The sequence below is a fragment of the Lissotriton vulgaris genome, chromosome 11 (assembly GCF_964263255.1).
Source record: "Lissotriton vulgaris chromosome 11, aLisVul1.2, whole genome shotgun sequence".
In the NCBI taxonomy this organism is placed as follows: Eukaryota; Metazoa; Chordata; class Amphibia; order Caudata; family Salamandridae; genus Lissotriton; species Lissotriton vulgaris.
Window position 1 is genome coordinate 422,192,045 of NC_141699.1, and position 15,037 is coordinate 422,207,081.

A 15,037-nucleotide genomic window follows, 5' to 3' on the forward strand; every position below is an offset into this window, starting at 1 on the left:
CCATCCCAGTTTAGACATGGCCATATGCAAATCAGTCTGACCCTGTGCCTCATGGGAACAGTCCAGCCTGAACTGCCAAGCCATGTCTTCCCTGGACCGGAAACAAGCATCCTGGGACCGGTTTCTGGCTAATCAGCCGTCATCAGCCAGGCTAGCTTGAATCCAGTTGCAAAGTGAGCAAGGGACCCACGTCTGGGCAACTTAGGGCGAACAAAGCTAAACCAAAGGGTTTTGCCCATTAATGAGGCCAACAATTTCCACAATATATCAGCTAAGCGGGCACTAGGTTTTAACAAGTTTTAATGAGAATTCATGAATTATTCCAATACTTCATACCCTGACCTAGTATCTAGGAGCAATATTTCTCTGTAGCAGTTTAATGTGTACGTGCTGATAAGATAATTCGGCATTTATGCATCAGGCCTGCTTTCAGGTTTGGAAGGTCTGAGGGGCCTCTTCGGTTCAGCCTTGAAATCTCAGCAGTGACACCAGCATTGGAGTAGCCACTGAACCAAATTACAGGAACAAAATGGTGGGCGTGCCTGTGTGAATATTTGCATAGCTACACCTGCGGGGTGAAAGTGAGATAAGAGGAAGCAAGCAGGGCGTCGTAAGTGGGAATTATCATGGGGGTGTTTCCTTTCGAACCAATACGTTTGTCATCAAAAGGTGATGTTTCTCCTTTGGCACCTGTGTACACAGCGCATGCCTATCAGCCCATCAGGGCTGGACTGAGCCTGGCAGTACTGGGGCCTGACTCACACGGTCCCGGGGCGCCACCCAAGATAGAGGCTCTGGCTGCAAAACCCAATCCGGTGTCCTTATGAGAAGGCTGCCCCACAACTCGTAGCAGATATAAAAGTTAGTCCGTGCACCTGATAATAGTCCATTGTCTCCCCAGCGTCCACAGAGGCCTGTAACCTGCTGCTCAAAGCACAGCTACAACAGAGGGCAAACATGAAAACCCTGGTAAGTAACCATCAAGCTTCCTCTGTAAATGTGAAATTCGATGCTGGGATTTGCCATATAATCAATCCTTTTTTTAAATCTAGCAGCAGAAAAGCATATGTCGACAGTTTTAGAGTGATCTATCTATCTATCTATCTATCTATCTATCTATCTATCTATCTATCTATCTATCTATCTATCTATGAACTGTGCTGCATACAATGTGCATGGTGTAGGTTAGAGCTTTATGTTTTTCAAGCAGTCTTTCATTATACTGATGATGCTAAAAAGTATTTGTTAGGTTAGAAATACATTCCTAGTAATAAAGTCAACCCAACAACTGTGGTACGTTTCAAATCCTGGGTTTGCCCTTCTCCAGACAAAAAAATCTTCACATATAAAGCCTCATATGCAACATTTCCTATGCACTGATTTAAATATGTATGAAACATTGTCTGTTTATAATGTGTGTGTGTGATGTAAAGTGCCCCGACACCCTACACTGATATCACTAGCACTACAAACAAATTAAATGCATGTGAGAGAGGGGTATGGAGAGATGAGGGACACTTTTGTAGGGTGATGGTGAGGGAATCCATGGAAAAGGAGGTCAAGGGGAGAGGTGGCACCAAAAACAGATTCTTGCACCAGGCGCCACCAATGCTAAAGCATGGCCGGGTATAATATAATGCACTAAGCCAGAGATATATTTATAAATTGAGGGACATATTCCTAGTGTCTCATAATAAATGTATTTGATGGAGAAGCATTTATCTAGATAGTATGGCTATGCTAATGGATGTTCTTTTTTTGATGAACACACTATACACTGTGAGTTTGTGAAAGATGATGCAATGCACTGAAAGGCAATTTTTGTTTTATGATCATGCAGCCACATACAATTAGCTGCACCCAGTGGTGTAGCAAGGGGAGCGGACCGCCGGGGCGACATGGGTTTTGGGGGCGGCACTCTCCCCCAACCCCTTGCTTGTACCAGCGGCCGCTGTGTGGCGGAAGCCGTGTGGGAATCAGCCCCCCCCCTCAACACCCCCCCTGGCTATCGCGCCCTTCAGCACCCTTCAACAGCCCCCCCCCCCCGCTCTGACCTGCAGCAGTACAGGGCAGCCAATGGTCTAGCTACATCCCTGGTCGCACCCATACTCAGATTAGGCAAAGGCAGACAGTGTCTCCTGTGAGCCTAAAAGATAATATGTTTATGTTTTACTGGTATTTGAGCAGCTATTACAAGGTTGTTAGTATGGCTCTCATAGAGAGCCTCTATCGTTTATTTCAGTTTCTAAACTCATAACTCTTTGCTATGTCATCTCAACAGTTGATGACAACATTGGTTATCAACTGTTATGATTTCTTAAAGGCCTTCTAGATCCAGTGGCAGGGCTCTCTGAGAGCCTGTCCGCCCTGCTCTGCTTTTCTGCTTTGACTGAAAGCAGAAAGCAGAGCTGTAGGAGGGGGAAGGAAGGCAGGGGAAGTGGTGGGGGTTGGTTAAGTATGGCAGGTAGGATATTCGTTTTTCACATGTGTATCAGGGAGGACAGGCCATGCTATGTACAGCTCTCCCATTATCCTCTGCCCCACTGCAGTAGTTGAAGGCTGAAGATTTTGAGGGTCTGACATAACATGAAATCATAGATGGGTAAAAAGTGAATTGTAGGGTTCTGAGTGATATCATAGACAACTAAAGCATCGCTCTCGTTGTCTATTTAACGTCACTCAGAACACCTCAGTGAAAAGCATCCCTCTAATTCACTGCTACCCATCTATAAATATGTATATTGCATTTAGGGTAAATAATGGGATGGGAATCCTGGTATTTACTGCTGGGTCTTCACATCAGTAGTTAAACTAGTTGTTAAAGACTGTGTGACATTATCCAGGAGAAGCCTTTGCTTCCTCTTCCTTATGCCGCCTGGCCTGGGTCTCCAGTGACCCGATTGCCGAGAAAAAGGCAGTTAGTGGTCTCATCGGCATCTCCAGGTTATCATGGGCTCAAAGGAGACGGGAGCCCTGCTTTCTGGTATGCTGTGGCTATTTATTATTGAAGATAGCGAGAAACACGCCCGACAGTTGGGTGTGGGGAAGGTGTAAAGGTGGCAGGAATGTTGTTATTGTTCAGACATGTTTAAGTAAGGGGTGATTGCTGACGGAAGTAAGTAGGGGATAAAGGTGAGCGAGCTAGAGACAGTAGGGAGCCCGCCAGGAAAGGTGTGCATTACTCCACAGGGCTTTCTTTCCCTGGTCTGCTGAGAATAGAGGCCCAAAGAACTTAAAAGATGTTGATGCCATCATGCCCCCAGTATATTTCCGTTTCAAAATATAAACGATAATAAACTGTAAAATAAAATAAAAAATCGAAAGGAAACAAAGCTCACATTAAAACGGAAAATAATGTTTATTTTTGTATACTTCCGCTTTATTTATAGGTTCAGTTACGCCATTTGCAGTTTTCCACCATATGATCCATGGTAAATCCAGCAATGGAATATTTCCATGGTGCCCTCCTTCCCTTGATGCCCTAAGCATGTGCTTATTTTGCTTAATGGTTAATCCGCCCTGGGAGCATACACAATCTTAAATTGTAGACACATTCTTGAGAGGTGGAGTCTCCTGTAGGGATGGTGGAAGAAATATCTTACAGATTGTTAGGGCTGGAGCAGAGTTAGTCACAACTTGGTCTGCGACCTTTCAGATTTTTCTGTGGGCCATCAGTTTCAGACCTGGGGAATGTGCTCCCCCCCCCTTTCCTCATTCTCAGCGCCTTGAGACCCCTCGGGTGAGTAGCTGCGCTTTATAAACCTGATTGGTTGATAGAACGTTCTCAGATCGTAACTTCGAGCACCATGGAAGGTCTTATAACGTTAAATAACGTTTTACAGACATCTATCACAGCCCGTTTTTTTGCTAAAACTGTGGGCTTTAGGTAAGTAGTTCCATCTGATGTGGGGTTCCATCTGAGAAGGCATGTAAAGCACTGGTGTAACGTAAATTGAGGAGGCCTCCCTGCACGGTGTACTTGTGAGAGACGTGTTAAATTTACTCTGTGCACTTGTGTGTCAGTACACTCAGTACATTTATGAGAGGTATGTCAATAATTTATATGCACTATAAGTGGTGTGTTAGAATACATATGTGAGAGGTGTATTGATATAGTATATGCACTTGTGGGAGGTGTGTGAATATACTATATGCTTTTGTGAGAGGTGTGTTAATAATGTATATACTCTTGTGGGAGGTGAGTTAATACAGTATATTCACGTGTGAGAGGTGGGTTAATGTACCTTATACACTTGCGTGGATGTGTTTTCGACTAGAAAACTCCAACATGAAGATCTATTTGGAAATGTCAATGTCATCTCATCCTCTTCGCGTTGGCTATGAGTTTCATTATCTGGGACGTGTGAAGGAGGGAGGCATGTTATGCTGGAGCCTTGAACGAGCACTGGGTAGGGGGATATCCTAGCTCTCAAGACTGTGAAATCTGGATATGGAACCTCCTTGAAGACTGGAGAGATAAAATGTGACTTTTCTTTTTTCAGATCTTAGTTGCTTCCCTACTGGGGGTCTTCCTCAGCCCAGCACTTGCAGACGTAAGTAGACTACTCATAGAAGCCTCTCTCGCTATTGTTCTAAGCAATGTCGTTGAGCCTGACTTCACTTGCAACTGTTGACATGTCTATTTGTCTGTATGTCTGTTTATCCATCCAGTACCCATAACCAAATTCCCACCCACCAGTCCATCCCACTATCTTTCCTACCCTTCTCCTGATTCCCCATGTCCTTCCTTGTCCTCCACCTTAGAGGGACCTCCAAAATACCTACTTGCCAATACAAGTGCCAATGCAGGGAGGGCACCCCTCCCTTAAGTTTGTCTTCCAAGTACCACTCAGCTCTCACTGACAGACAAAACATTGTGTTCCCTTAACAGTCCATCACCATCACCAACCGGGGCAACACCTGCGGCAGCGTCCACCAGACTGTCAACATCAACAATCAGGACAACATCGCCAACATCGTCGCACATGCTGGCATTTCCTCCTCCAACTCCATCTTTGACTGGGGCAACGTGAGTAAACAGATATTTTTATCCTTCACAAGTGTTTAGACAAGGTGTGCTAGAAATATACCATGTTTAACGCATCACATTGACATGTCTGCAAGATGCACTTTCTGTTGCTTTACCTCTTCTAAGCTTCCTTCAGTATATCTTACAGAAAATATCAACTGTGTTACACGCACCTCACCACCATCTCCGGTGTACCGCACCCGGACCCTACCCTGTTATTTACACAAGCAACTACAATTAAGTGCAGCTGAAGTCAAACAGGGACCTCTTTCATCTGTGAAGCCCTTCCCAACATGTCCTACTTGATTCATCTCTTCAAGTTATCCCACCAAAGGTGTACAAGAGCAACTACCAGAGGTTCAGATTATTTCAAGCATTCATATCCACCACTCTTTTACAGTCCAGCTAGTACTTCCTTTAGTCATCACTGTCTGCCTTTCTGAGTCTCAGGGTCTCAGTTTCTTCTCCTCGTCTTCACAAGTTTCCTTTTTCTGCTGTCTTGTTTCCACGGCCTCTCGGGTAGGTTCTACTAACTTGAGTAAGAATTTGGGAACCTCTCGCTGCTCAAACCTGTGTCTCTTCCTTTTTCCTCAACATACCACAGTATAGCGTAGAAAAAGTATTTCTTGCTACACCGGTGTTGCTACCACTGGATGCTTGAAAAGACTGAGGACCTTGAGCCTGGTCAGTATGCAAAACTAGCAATCCAGAACCCATTGGCCTACATAGTTGTCCCTTTTGTGCTGCCTAAGTGAGTTTCACAGTGTATTTTGTATTGATTTTTATACAGCGCATTATACCCAGATGCGTGAAAGCGCTAGCACCAGTGTAGGAAGAATATTTCCAGATGTGGGTCTTAAGTTCACTCGGCCAAAAAACTCAAACGACCCCTCACTGTTAAGGCCTTGTACGGCCAAGACTGGTCTGAGTTGGCTTGTCTTCCTGTTCAGATGGGTCTTAGCCTGGCAGTCAAGTCTGAACCGTTCCTTCTGGGGAGGAACAAAGGCTGATTTGCTTATAGTTGGACCATGACTTTAATAACACAGACGCGCTGAAAAAACAATGGACTTGAAGGTGGACCTCAGTGATTACCAGTAGCTGTGATTAATTCAAGCATGCAGACCATCACCTTGAACTGACTAAGTTATACAGTTAATACTCAGCTACTTTAGGGAGGACATGGGAATTCCTGGTTCTTAAAAGGGTGATAAGTGCATAAAATAGATGATGAGGTGGATGGCTCCCGAAATCCTTTTAATATGAATGTGAGGAAGAAGCTGGACAACATTTAGGAACTGTTCTTGTGCCTTTGGAAAGATGTCCGGCCCCTGCAAGAGATTCCTGCATGCCGCAGACACCGCCACCATATTAAACTCTTTTCCACCCGCTCGACTTGTCGACCAGGTGGAAAAGCGGCGGACGGTCTTTACGTCCGCCATGGTCCACCCCACAATAGTAATATGGCGGGGGAAATGGGTGGCGGGCGGGGACGGATCTCGGGCGGATCGCCACCCCCATACGGGCGGTGGCGATCCGCCCGAGATCCTAATGACCCCCCTAGTGTTAGTCATAGGCACAAGCATTCCATGAAATCTCCAAATTTGCTCATGGAGACAAGTCCACCTCTGCCTAGCTCCTACATGGAGTTGAGGGAGTACAGATGGGCCTCAGGTGTAATGCAACTCTACTCCACTCTGGAAGTAGTTAGGTAATCAAGGAGTGATATGAGTTCATAATGGGCTGATAAGGCATGTTTTTTTATCCTCTTCACTCAGGGCTTCATTGCCACCCAGGCTGTCTCCCGTCGGGCCTGCTATGTTTCACCCATGAACAAGGCTACATTCCCAAGTCTGCAGGAATTCCAGCGGATTGCCAATACCCGCCAGGTAAGGCTTACTCCTGTTGCCCTACGCAATGTTGTATGCAAGATGCATTATGCTCATACTGTTTGAGCTCTCCGTGCAGAGTACTGTGCTGACAACACTTGGATCACTTCAATGCTGAAGGTAGGCCGGATTTGCATAAACCTTTCCTAAGGTGTAACCTGTCAGACAAGGATCTCTGCACAGGAAACTCAGAACGCGCATCGCAAAATGGAGATTACGTGTACGTCTATCCAGCAGTTGCAAGGTGTGCTGATTTAGGCACAGTCCCACCAATGCTAAGGGGTTGGGCAATAGATTTACTCATGGGGTTGAGAAGGGAGGAGGCCATGTAAATGCGCTAAACATTTGTGTTGCATTTCTAACTTTTACACCACTTCTAAACATACCATTAAATGAAGTAGGTGGAAATTGTGTGGGAGCTATGAGAACACACCCTAAAAAAAAGAAAAAAGGGAAAAAAATTGCTCAAATGCATAATTTCCCTAACCCTCCCTAGGCTGAAGCTGGTTCACCCTACTTAGTAGGTTTAGAGAAACAGGACCATGAGATAGGGAAAACAATGCTTCTATGGAAATCCATGACAATGAATTGGGAACAATTTAAATCTAAAACAATTGTATGTGTTATTTTATGCATGGGCATAAACACCCTTCAGTATGGATCAATAAGGGTTGTATTGGGCTTCTCGTTTTGCATTATGTGGCACAAGTGCACTCCACTTCTTTAATGTGGAATGTTTGAGGGGTGCTCTATCGTGTGCAATAAATGTTTAAAAAATGATATTGCACTGTGGTAATGAAAATATGTCATAAAGCAATAACAATTGTTCTAGTGCTCAAAATAATATATTGATGGATGTAAATAATCTGGGTGCACGAGTCTACGATTGTTATTTTATGGTGTTTGCGAAAAGTTAACGCCTGTTATGATAATGTTCACCAGAGCACAAGACTTTGTGTTGCATTGATTGACGTCAGATTTGAGTGACATATGAAGTTCTGAGTTACAGTTCCCCTGAATGGGTGAGCTTGAACTAAATCAGGGAGAGCAAAGGGCACACAAGTGATAGTGAAAGGTCTCTTGTTTTTTACTTCTCTCAGATGAAACCAAAAAACAGCTACCCTGAGTTCCGGCTGCAGTACTCTGGTGTCCCGGAACCACTTGACAACCTGGGCCACTTCGGGCCACACATTGAAACTCTGTGCAGGAATGTGCCCACCTACATGGTCTACCCTGTCCGGCGTAAGTATGAAGAGTCTGGACCGTACATTACGAAGAGTAGCAGCAACGAAAATAGTAGGCCACGGGTACTCACACACATTTTATGAGGGGACAAAAATATGGCCTGCAGGGTGATCAAGGGCCGGACTGATGTCAGAAACAGGATTGGCGGGGGAGGGTGGGGGAGGGGCGTGTAGCTGGAGACAGGGAGAGGGGATTTGGTGTGATGGGGAAAAACGTGTGCATGCATAGTTGCCAGCTTTTGAAACAAATCATTGGCAACGCCAATAGGTCTCGCCTTTGGGACCTTGTAAGTGTATAGCCATGCAGCACATTATCAGCCAGTCAGCGCAGGGTGAGCAATGGTGCACTACCACAGGTAGTTACTAGTGGTTCCTGGATAGGAATATACAGCACTGGGTGCACTATGTTGCACTACCACATGTCGTTACTAGAGGTCCCTAGGGAGCCTGAATTTTAGTAGTGTTAGTCATGTTATACCTGCATCAGCTGAAGACACACAAACCTAAGGCCATCATGTAAACAAGACGCGCTGCTCTAGATGCGAATTTTTATGTTAGGGCAGCAAACTTCAGAAGCGGATCCTATGGACAGGTTATATTTCACTTAAGGGTTCTTGGCTATGGAGGTTCTTTACATGCAGGGAACGGGTTAGTTGGGCCACCCCTTTAAAAGGGGGGCCCTCACTGCTGTGGGTATGGATGGACTCTGTTAGGCGGGCACTGTTCACTAAACAAGGGAGACGAAATATCTCTGCTTAAAAGGCAATTATCTTTGACTTGGATCTGGCGATTTTAGTGAGTGGTGGGGGTGTGGCTGAGGTTGTGGCTCCGTACTAAGGAGCTTTTACTGGTTGTAGAGAGGCTGTACTGGGTTATAAGTTAATGGGTTTTTTTCACTTTTAAGCCTCTTCCATTGGGGAGGGAGAAATCTTCCGCAACTGAGGGATGTTCAGATAGAAGAAGGACGCTTCTCCTTGGTGGAAGGGTGCAAATATGTTCCTTCGCTAGGAACTAGTGGCGAGTGAGGCAAGGGAAGGAAGCGACCGGTCCTTACTTGCCCAGCTTCTTGTACAGCTGGTAATTGTCGGTGAAGCGGGAGCAAGTGGCGAGGGCTGCCATACCAAGGGCCGTGGGCCAACTCTCGGTCTCTCCTATGCTGGAGGCCTGTGAAACGGTACACACAAAGATCTCTAGGAATAGAAGAGAGGGCTAGGTTGTCCGGCTTCAAACCGCTAGGCTCCTGCACAGTCACTGCTGCGCCCCTGGGGTCAGGGAGGAGGAAGAGGTAGCCAGGAGCACCGCAAGATCTGAGATGAACCGCTTCCACTGCAGGCAGAGGAGGAGTCGAAGGAGGACACCACGAATCCCTTGGGTCAGAGAAAGGGATAGAGGAGGGGAAAAAAAGTTCAAATCAAACAATAATACTGTGCAAAAACAAGTACACTCACAAGATGCATTTAGTCGCGAGGACACAGAATTTGTGTGTTTGTATATAGATGGCACGATGAAAGGCGCACAGGCAGGGGAGCGAGAGTAAAGTGTGCGTGACTCCTAGTTGAAGAAACTGGGCGTGTGTGTCAAGAGCCTCTCCCTGAAAGCCTAGGACGTGTGCAAATTAGAGTGCACAATGGCACAATGAAAAGCGCAGAGGCAGGGGAGTGAGAGTAAAGCGAGCATGGCCACGCATATTGGAAACAGATGGCTGCTGCTCGCTCCCACAAGGTGGATGCCACCACAAGCACGAGCATTTAAAAACTGCAGACTGATTTCTAAAGGTCATCTCCTAGAGTAGGGCACGCGCGCTGTGCTAGGCTCGACCCCAAAAAATTACCGGGATGCTGCAGATAGAAAGTTCTTGTTTGTGTACCTGTGTGTAATAAACAGGAACAGTTTCTGCAACAATATTACCCAGTCTCAAACTTCCTGGGATTGTCTATGCAACAAAAAAGGACAGTTGGCTACTGTTGTACATGGAGTAAACTGCAACTAGCAGGTTTGGGAGGGTATATTCAATACTAACCCCTCTGGGGGTGGGGAGGTGTGGGGCAGATGCCAGAGTAGCTGACTCCAGAGTGGGGGATCATGGTTTAATCCCCAGTGGCAGCTCAGCTCAGCATCATGTGACTCTGGGTAATAGCTCACTTAATCTCCCCAACGCCCCCCAGCGCCTTGCAACCTTAGGGGGTGATATGTTTGTTCTTTCCAAATATGGATTATTATTTATTATTATTATAACCCCTCTAAGTTATGTTCCTCGTTTCCAAATATCGATATTGATAGGACAGGATAGGAGTGTGGTGAGTCTGATACTGTAGCATGCTTTTCTGAATTGCTGTCCCTTTACCCATTTCCTTCCTCACTTCTTGCTATCATTACCTTTGCAGAATTAAGTAAAGGGACTAACTTGACTATTGACTTGTAATGAAACTTCTAATGTTGGGAGCACTTAGAATATCGTTCAAATAAGGTAATAGGTTCTATAACTAAAATATTAGCAGAACCCCCTACAAAATGGGAAATACACTGGAGTGGTCATATACAACCCCCAACCCCACCACTAGATGCTGAACAGTTGGAAGGTTTTATCAATGCCAGTAGAATGCCTGACATCAAATTGTGGTTTCACCACTTTTCTAAAATAAACGAGTAGTAAACTCTATTAAATAAATGGGCAGGGTTTCCAACACTGTGGCATTTATCAAGTGAGAACACACTCTGGCCCGCAACATCTGATGTACTCCCACCTCTATTGTAGTGCAGTGAACAAGATAGAAACTGTGAACCGGAAGACCCAGGGGCACATCAGCAACAAATAGCATAATTATCGCCAGATGTGCTTAGCGCATTTTTATTTTTTATCGATGGCCATCGCCGGATATTATCGAAGAGATAACGTGCTATTAGCAACGTTTATCTCTAAAGCGATAAATATCTGGCGATGGCGTCTCAATGCATTAATATCGCTGGAAATACATTGATATATTTAGGCATCATCGCTAATGGGGACTTCACCTGAATATCCATCTCCCATTGGATATACAAATTAAGAAGTGGTCTGAGCAGGCGTTAGGTTTTGGCGATATTCCTGCTTAGCGCAAGTTTTTTATCGCTACGCCTGCCTTGCTAAAAGGCGATAGCTGTGTTAGCGACTGCTTTCAGTCGCTAACAAGTTGGGTACACCCACTTTGCATGTCATTAGCGATAAATATCGCTGACATGCAAAGCGGGCCCCAAACCTGTAGCTATCTCCTACAAGCTGTCGCTAACTGCTGTTAGCGACAGCTTGCTAATAGGGCGATAAATATATCGCCGCTTTCGCGGGAAAAAGTCCCGCTAAAGCAGCGATATCGCCCTTGCTAATATGCCCCCAGTTTTTTATCTGGGCCTCTACATGTGACCAAATTGTGGGCTCTTGAGCAATCAGTTTTTGAAAATAAAACACTAGTCGTATGTGAAACCTCAACTAGAACCAAGCGCACACCCAATTTACTTACGTGATAAAGAACATCCGGTGCAAAAGTCACCTCACTAAACTGTGGTGTATTGGGAAAGCTGTGTACACGGCCACTAGAATTATGCGATTCTGTGTTCGCAGCTTTTCTTGCATAATTCAGGATTTGCTGGATAATCTATCATCTACTGTGTAAACTGCATATTCTAGTAAAAATGTTGTTTCTAGTTCAAACGGATCAAAAGGTACTAAAAAAAGTGCCAATATATGTTTGCATGAGTTGCAAGTCCCTTCACAAAGGTGAACTGGTCATCTTCAGTTGTTTATTTATCTATTTGGCTATTAAACTAGTACTAATGATGTGAAATCTTTGCCCAGACAGTATTACCATGTATAAATATTACAAAATAATGAAGTAATATTACATACAAATGTAGCACGTAATTTAGCAAACCCTGCCATATAATGCTATGCTCTCCTGTTGCACAATTCCTATGACCCTTGCTATAGACCTTGAAACAAGCACAGCAGTCTTGGTATTCCTACTTCCTAAAGTTTTTTAAATTTTTGGGCCAACCTTGTACCTCCTCTGCCTGAACTGGCCAAAGATTCAAAAAGAGAAAAAGAGAAAAAGAAGGTGGGAAAGCTTACAATAAAAGATTCCAATGAACTTAATCGCATAGCTTCACTCTCAGTAACGAAAAATATAACATTACTTATTAATACATACATATGATTAGATCGGTGTATTATGTCCATTTGAGATTTTCCTTGGATCTTTTTGTTTCTTTTTGTACTTGAAATCCATACTGCCAACATCGCCCACCAGTACTGCAGTGGGCTAATGATACCTATGCCTCTCTGCCCAATGTTGGGAAATGAATTGTGGGTGGCTTTTTATTATCATTGGCTGCCCATGAACCAATCAGAATGGTCTGAACCCAGGACCAAAATTGCTGTTAACTTTAAGGATGACAAATTAGAGGGCCTGAAACTCTATATTGTTCTGCAGTTCTGACTGGCTGTGGTTTGACCAATGCAATTTGTCTTCTATGCTCAGGCCACTTGAATTGCTGCTAAGCAGCCAATCTTAACAGCTGGGCACACCCCACTGATTTCTGATTCAGAATGGCGAATGGATTATCTGTTTGCGTTGGGACATTTGGTGAACTACAGTGATCCAAGCCCCACTGTGGGACTGAGTCCGAACTTTCCTGCCATGTTCATGTCTACACACCCACACAGATGAGCATAATTATTTCCAATCTTTGCTCCTGATGCTTAACATACTTCTTACAGAGATCTTCACAAAACCAGGCCTATATCTGAGAAACCAATATAGGATTAGTTTGATCTGTGTTTTAAAATATTTCAAGGGTTAATGCCATTCATTTGATATTTTGTCAAGCTTTGGATACATAACCTACATATAGTTTTGTAAGAAGACTCACATTCTTTTGGCAATACTTATTTAGCAATGTTAGGCTGCTCCTCTGTAATTTGTACAAATCTGCCTATTATTTAGAAAATTAGAAATCTGGTCTGCACCGTCGTAGCGCTTAGCCGTTGGGCACTACACAAATGTTTTTTAAACTTGCTCCCCATAGCACCATCCATGGTGTGAAAACGGATGCTTCTTGCAAAGCAATCATAGATTTAGTATTTAGCAGATTTCCGGATCGTGTTTTTAAAGAAAAAAAATCTGTTGCGGACAGTCACTAACTACACTTATGTTTTTAAGATAAAACTACTTGACTGTGGAAGGCTGAGGGCCTCATTTACGAGGTTTTGGCTCAGGGCAGCGCCACAAGGAATCTTGCTACGCTGACCTGCGTCAAAGAAAAGGGTAGGAATGTGCTGTATCTATGAGATACCCTGGTTCTGGCGCACAAAGGGCTTCCATGCAACAACACAGGCACCGCCTGCGTTGCAGAGATGATTGTTTTTGTGCAGGAAGGAACACCTTCCTGCACAAAAATTATCATAAGAGGTCTTTTCCTCTTTCTATGCGTGTTGCAGAATGCAGCACACATAGAAAAAAGGAAAAAATGAGGAGAAATGAAGGTATTTCTTCTCATTGTGCCTCCCTTACGCCTCCCCTGGGGAGGTGTTGGAATTTGACATATTTCCAGGTTTACTAAACCATGTAAATCTGGGAATGCATCCTATGCAAGCGTGTTGCTGGAACACCCACAGCAACACCCATGGGGTCTTTTTTACAAGCCCCTTGCGCCAGTGGTACGTCACTTTTTCCCATGTTAACCCCTTCGCTCCGGCGGCTATTAGCCGCAGCACTAAGGGGGAGGCGGGGCTGCGCGGCACTCCCGTGCTCGTGACGGAACCGTTCCGTCACGAGCCTTGGGTGAGCTGTGCTTGTGACAGAACGGTTCCGTCACGGCCCCGCCCGCTCTTTAGAAAGCCCAGCGCAGGTGCGGAGTTTGAGCTGCGCAGGCGCGGCGAGCGGGCCGTGACGGAACCGTTCCGCCACCAGCACAGCCCACCCGAGGCTCGTGATGAAACGGTTTCGTCACGGGCATGGGAGAGGTTAAAAGTGACGCACCGGCAGCGCAAGGGGCTCGTAAACAATGTCCACGGAACGCCCCTTTCACGCAGACTACTGTGTGAAAGGGGACCATATTTACAAGGCCATGAAAACCCACAAATAGTGGCTTTCCGTGGCCTTGAAAAAAATGGTCCAGCACACTGCGCCACCAGAGCTTCAAAAAAAGTGATGCTCTAGTGGCACAGGGCCCTCGTAAATGAGGCCCTGAGTGTTTTTAGAGATAAAATGGCTCTGTGGGAGTTATTAAGTGAAAAGTTAAGCATTTTCCTGTCTTTCTTTTCTCCCTGAGCAGAAGCAGAGTTCTTCGTTGAAGCAGAGGGCTGCGTCCGAGCTGGCCTGCTGGGACTCCTTGGAATTTCCATCTGTGGCGGCTTTGGAATTTAAGCAGATTTCAACTTCGGGGGTGCGCACGGACCCACTTCCTGTTTCTCCTCCTTGCATACTTCCGCTCACAGTTGCTAGCACGTGCTGGCAGACATGCCACGCATTTGGCTGTCTCTGCTGGGCCCAGACTTTTTGTGCATTGAATACCTTGTAAAGACTGTAAAAGATCAATAAAACAAGAAACAAGATTTGTGCGTAACTAATATGCCTCTTTTTATTTTCCATAACAATGCACACACAAGTAACAACAGAATAATCACAGAGGCCACCTACTCTGCACATTGTAGGTCCTTTTGTTATACCTGGTGCTTCAACAGCTAAGTATCCTTTCCCCAAGCCTGACATGGGTTTCAGTGGGGCATCTTGACCTGACCTCTTTCCATGTATCCGAAAACGAATTAGCCCCCATCTATGAGATCTCTAGGGGAACTCTTACTAAATTTCGTGTAATGCTGTGGCTTGAGTGGTACTGGGGACACG

The 15,037-nt window shown here is 45.1% G+C and overlaps 1 protein-coding gene across 1 annotated transcript; it reads left to right on the top strand.

Moving 5' to 3' along the window:
- Positions 1-758: 758 nt before the first annotated feature.
- Positions 759-14,745, top strand: LOC147679929 (gastrokine-1-like). The gene is made up of 6 exons (XM_086943497.1): positions 759-969; positions 4,503-4,553; positions 4,892-5,029; positions 6,805-6,915; positions 8,016-8,157; positions 14,466-14,745. The coding sequence occupies exons 1-6, from the start codon at positions 958-960 to the stop codon at positions 14,555-14,557; spliced, it is 546 nt and encodes a 181-aa protein (XP_086799623.1). The 5' UTR covers positions 759-957; the 3' UTR covers positions 14,558-14,745.
- Positions 14,746-15,037: the final 292 nt, after the last annotated feature.

Bases quoted from the DNA above. Each gene is read 5' to 3' on its own strand.
- LOC147679929 (XM_086943497.1), top strand. The intron at 4,554-4,891 runs GTAAGTAGACTA...TTCCCTTAACAG, and splicing joins TCAGCCCAGCACTTGCAGAC to TCCATCACCATCACCAACCG. The intron at 6,916-8,015 runs GTAAGGCTTACT...TACTTCTCTCAG, and splicing joins GGATTGCCAATACCCGCCAG to ATGAAACCAAAAAACAGCTA.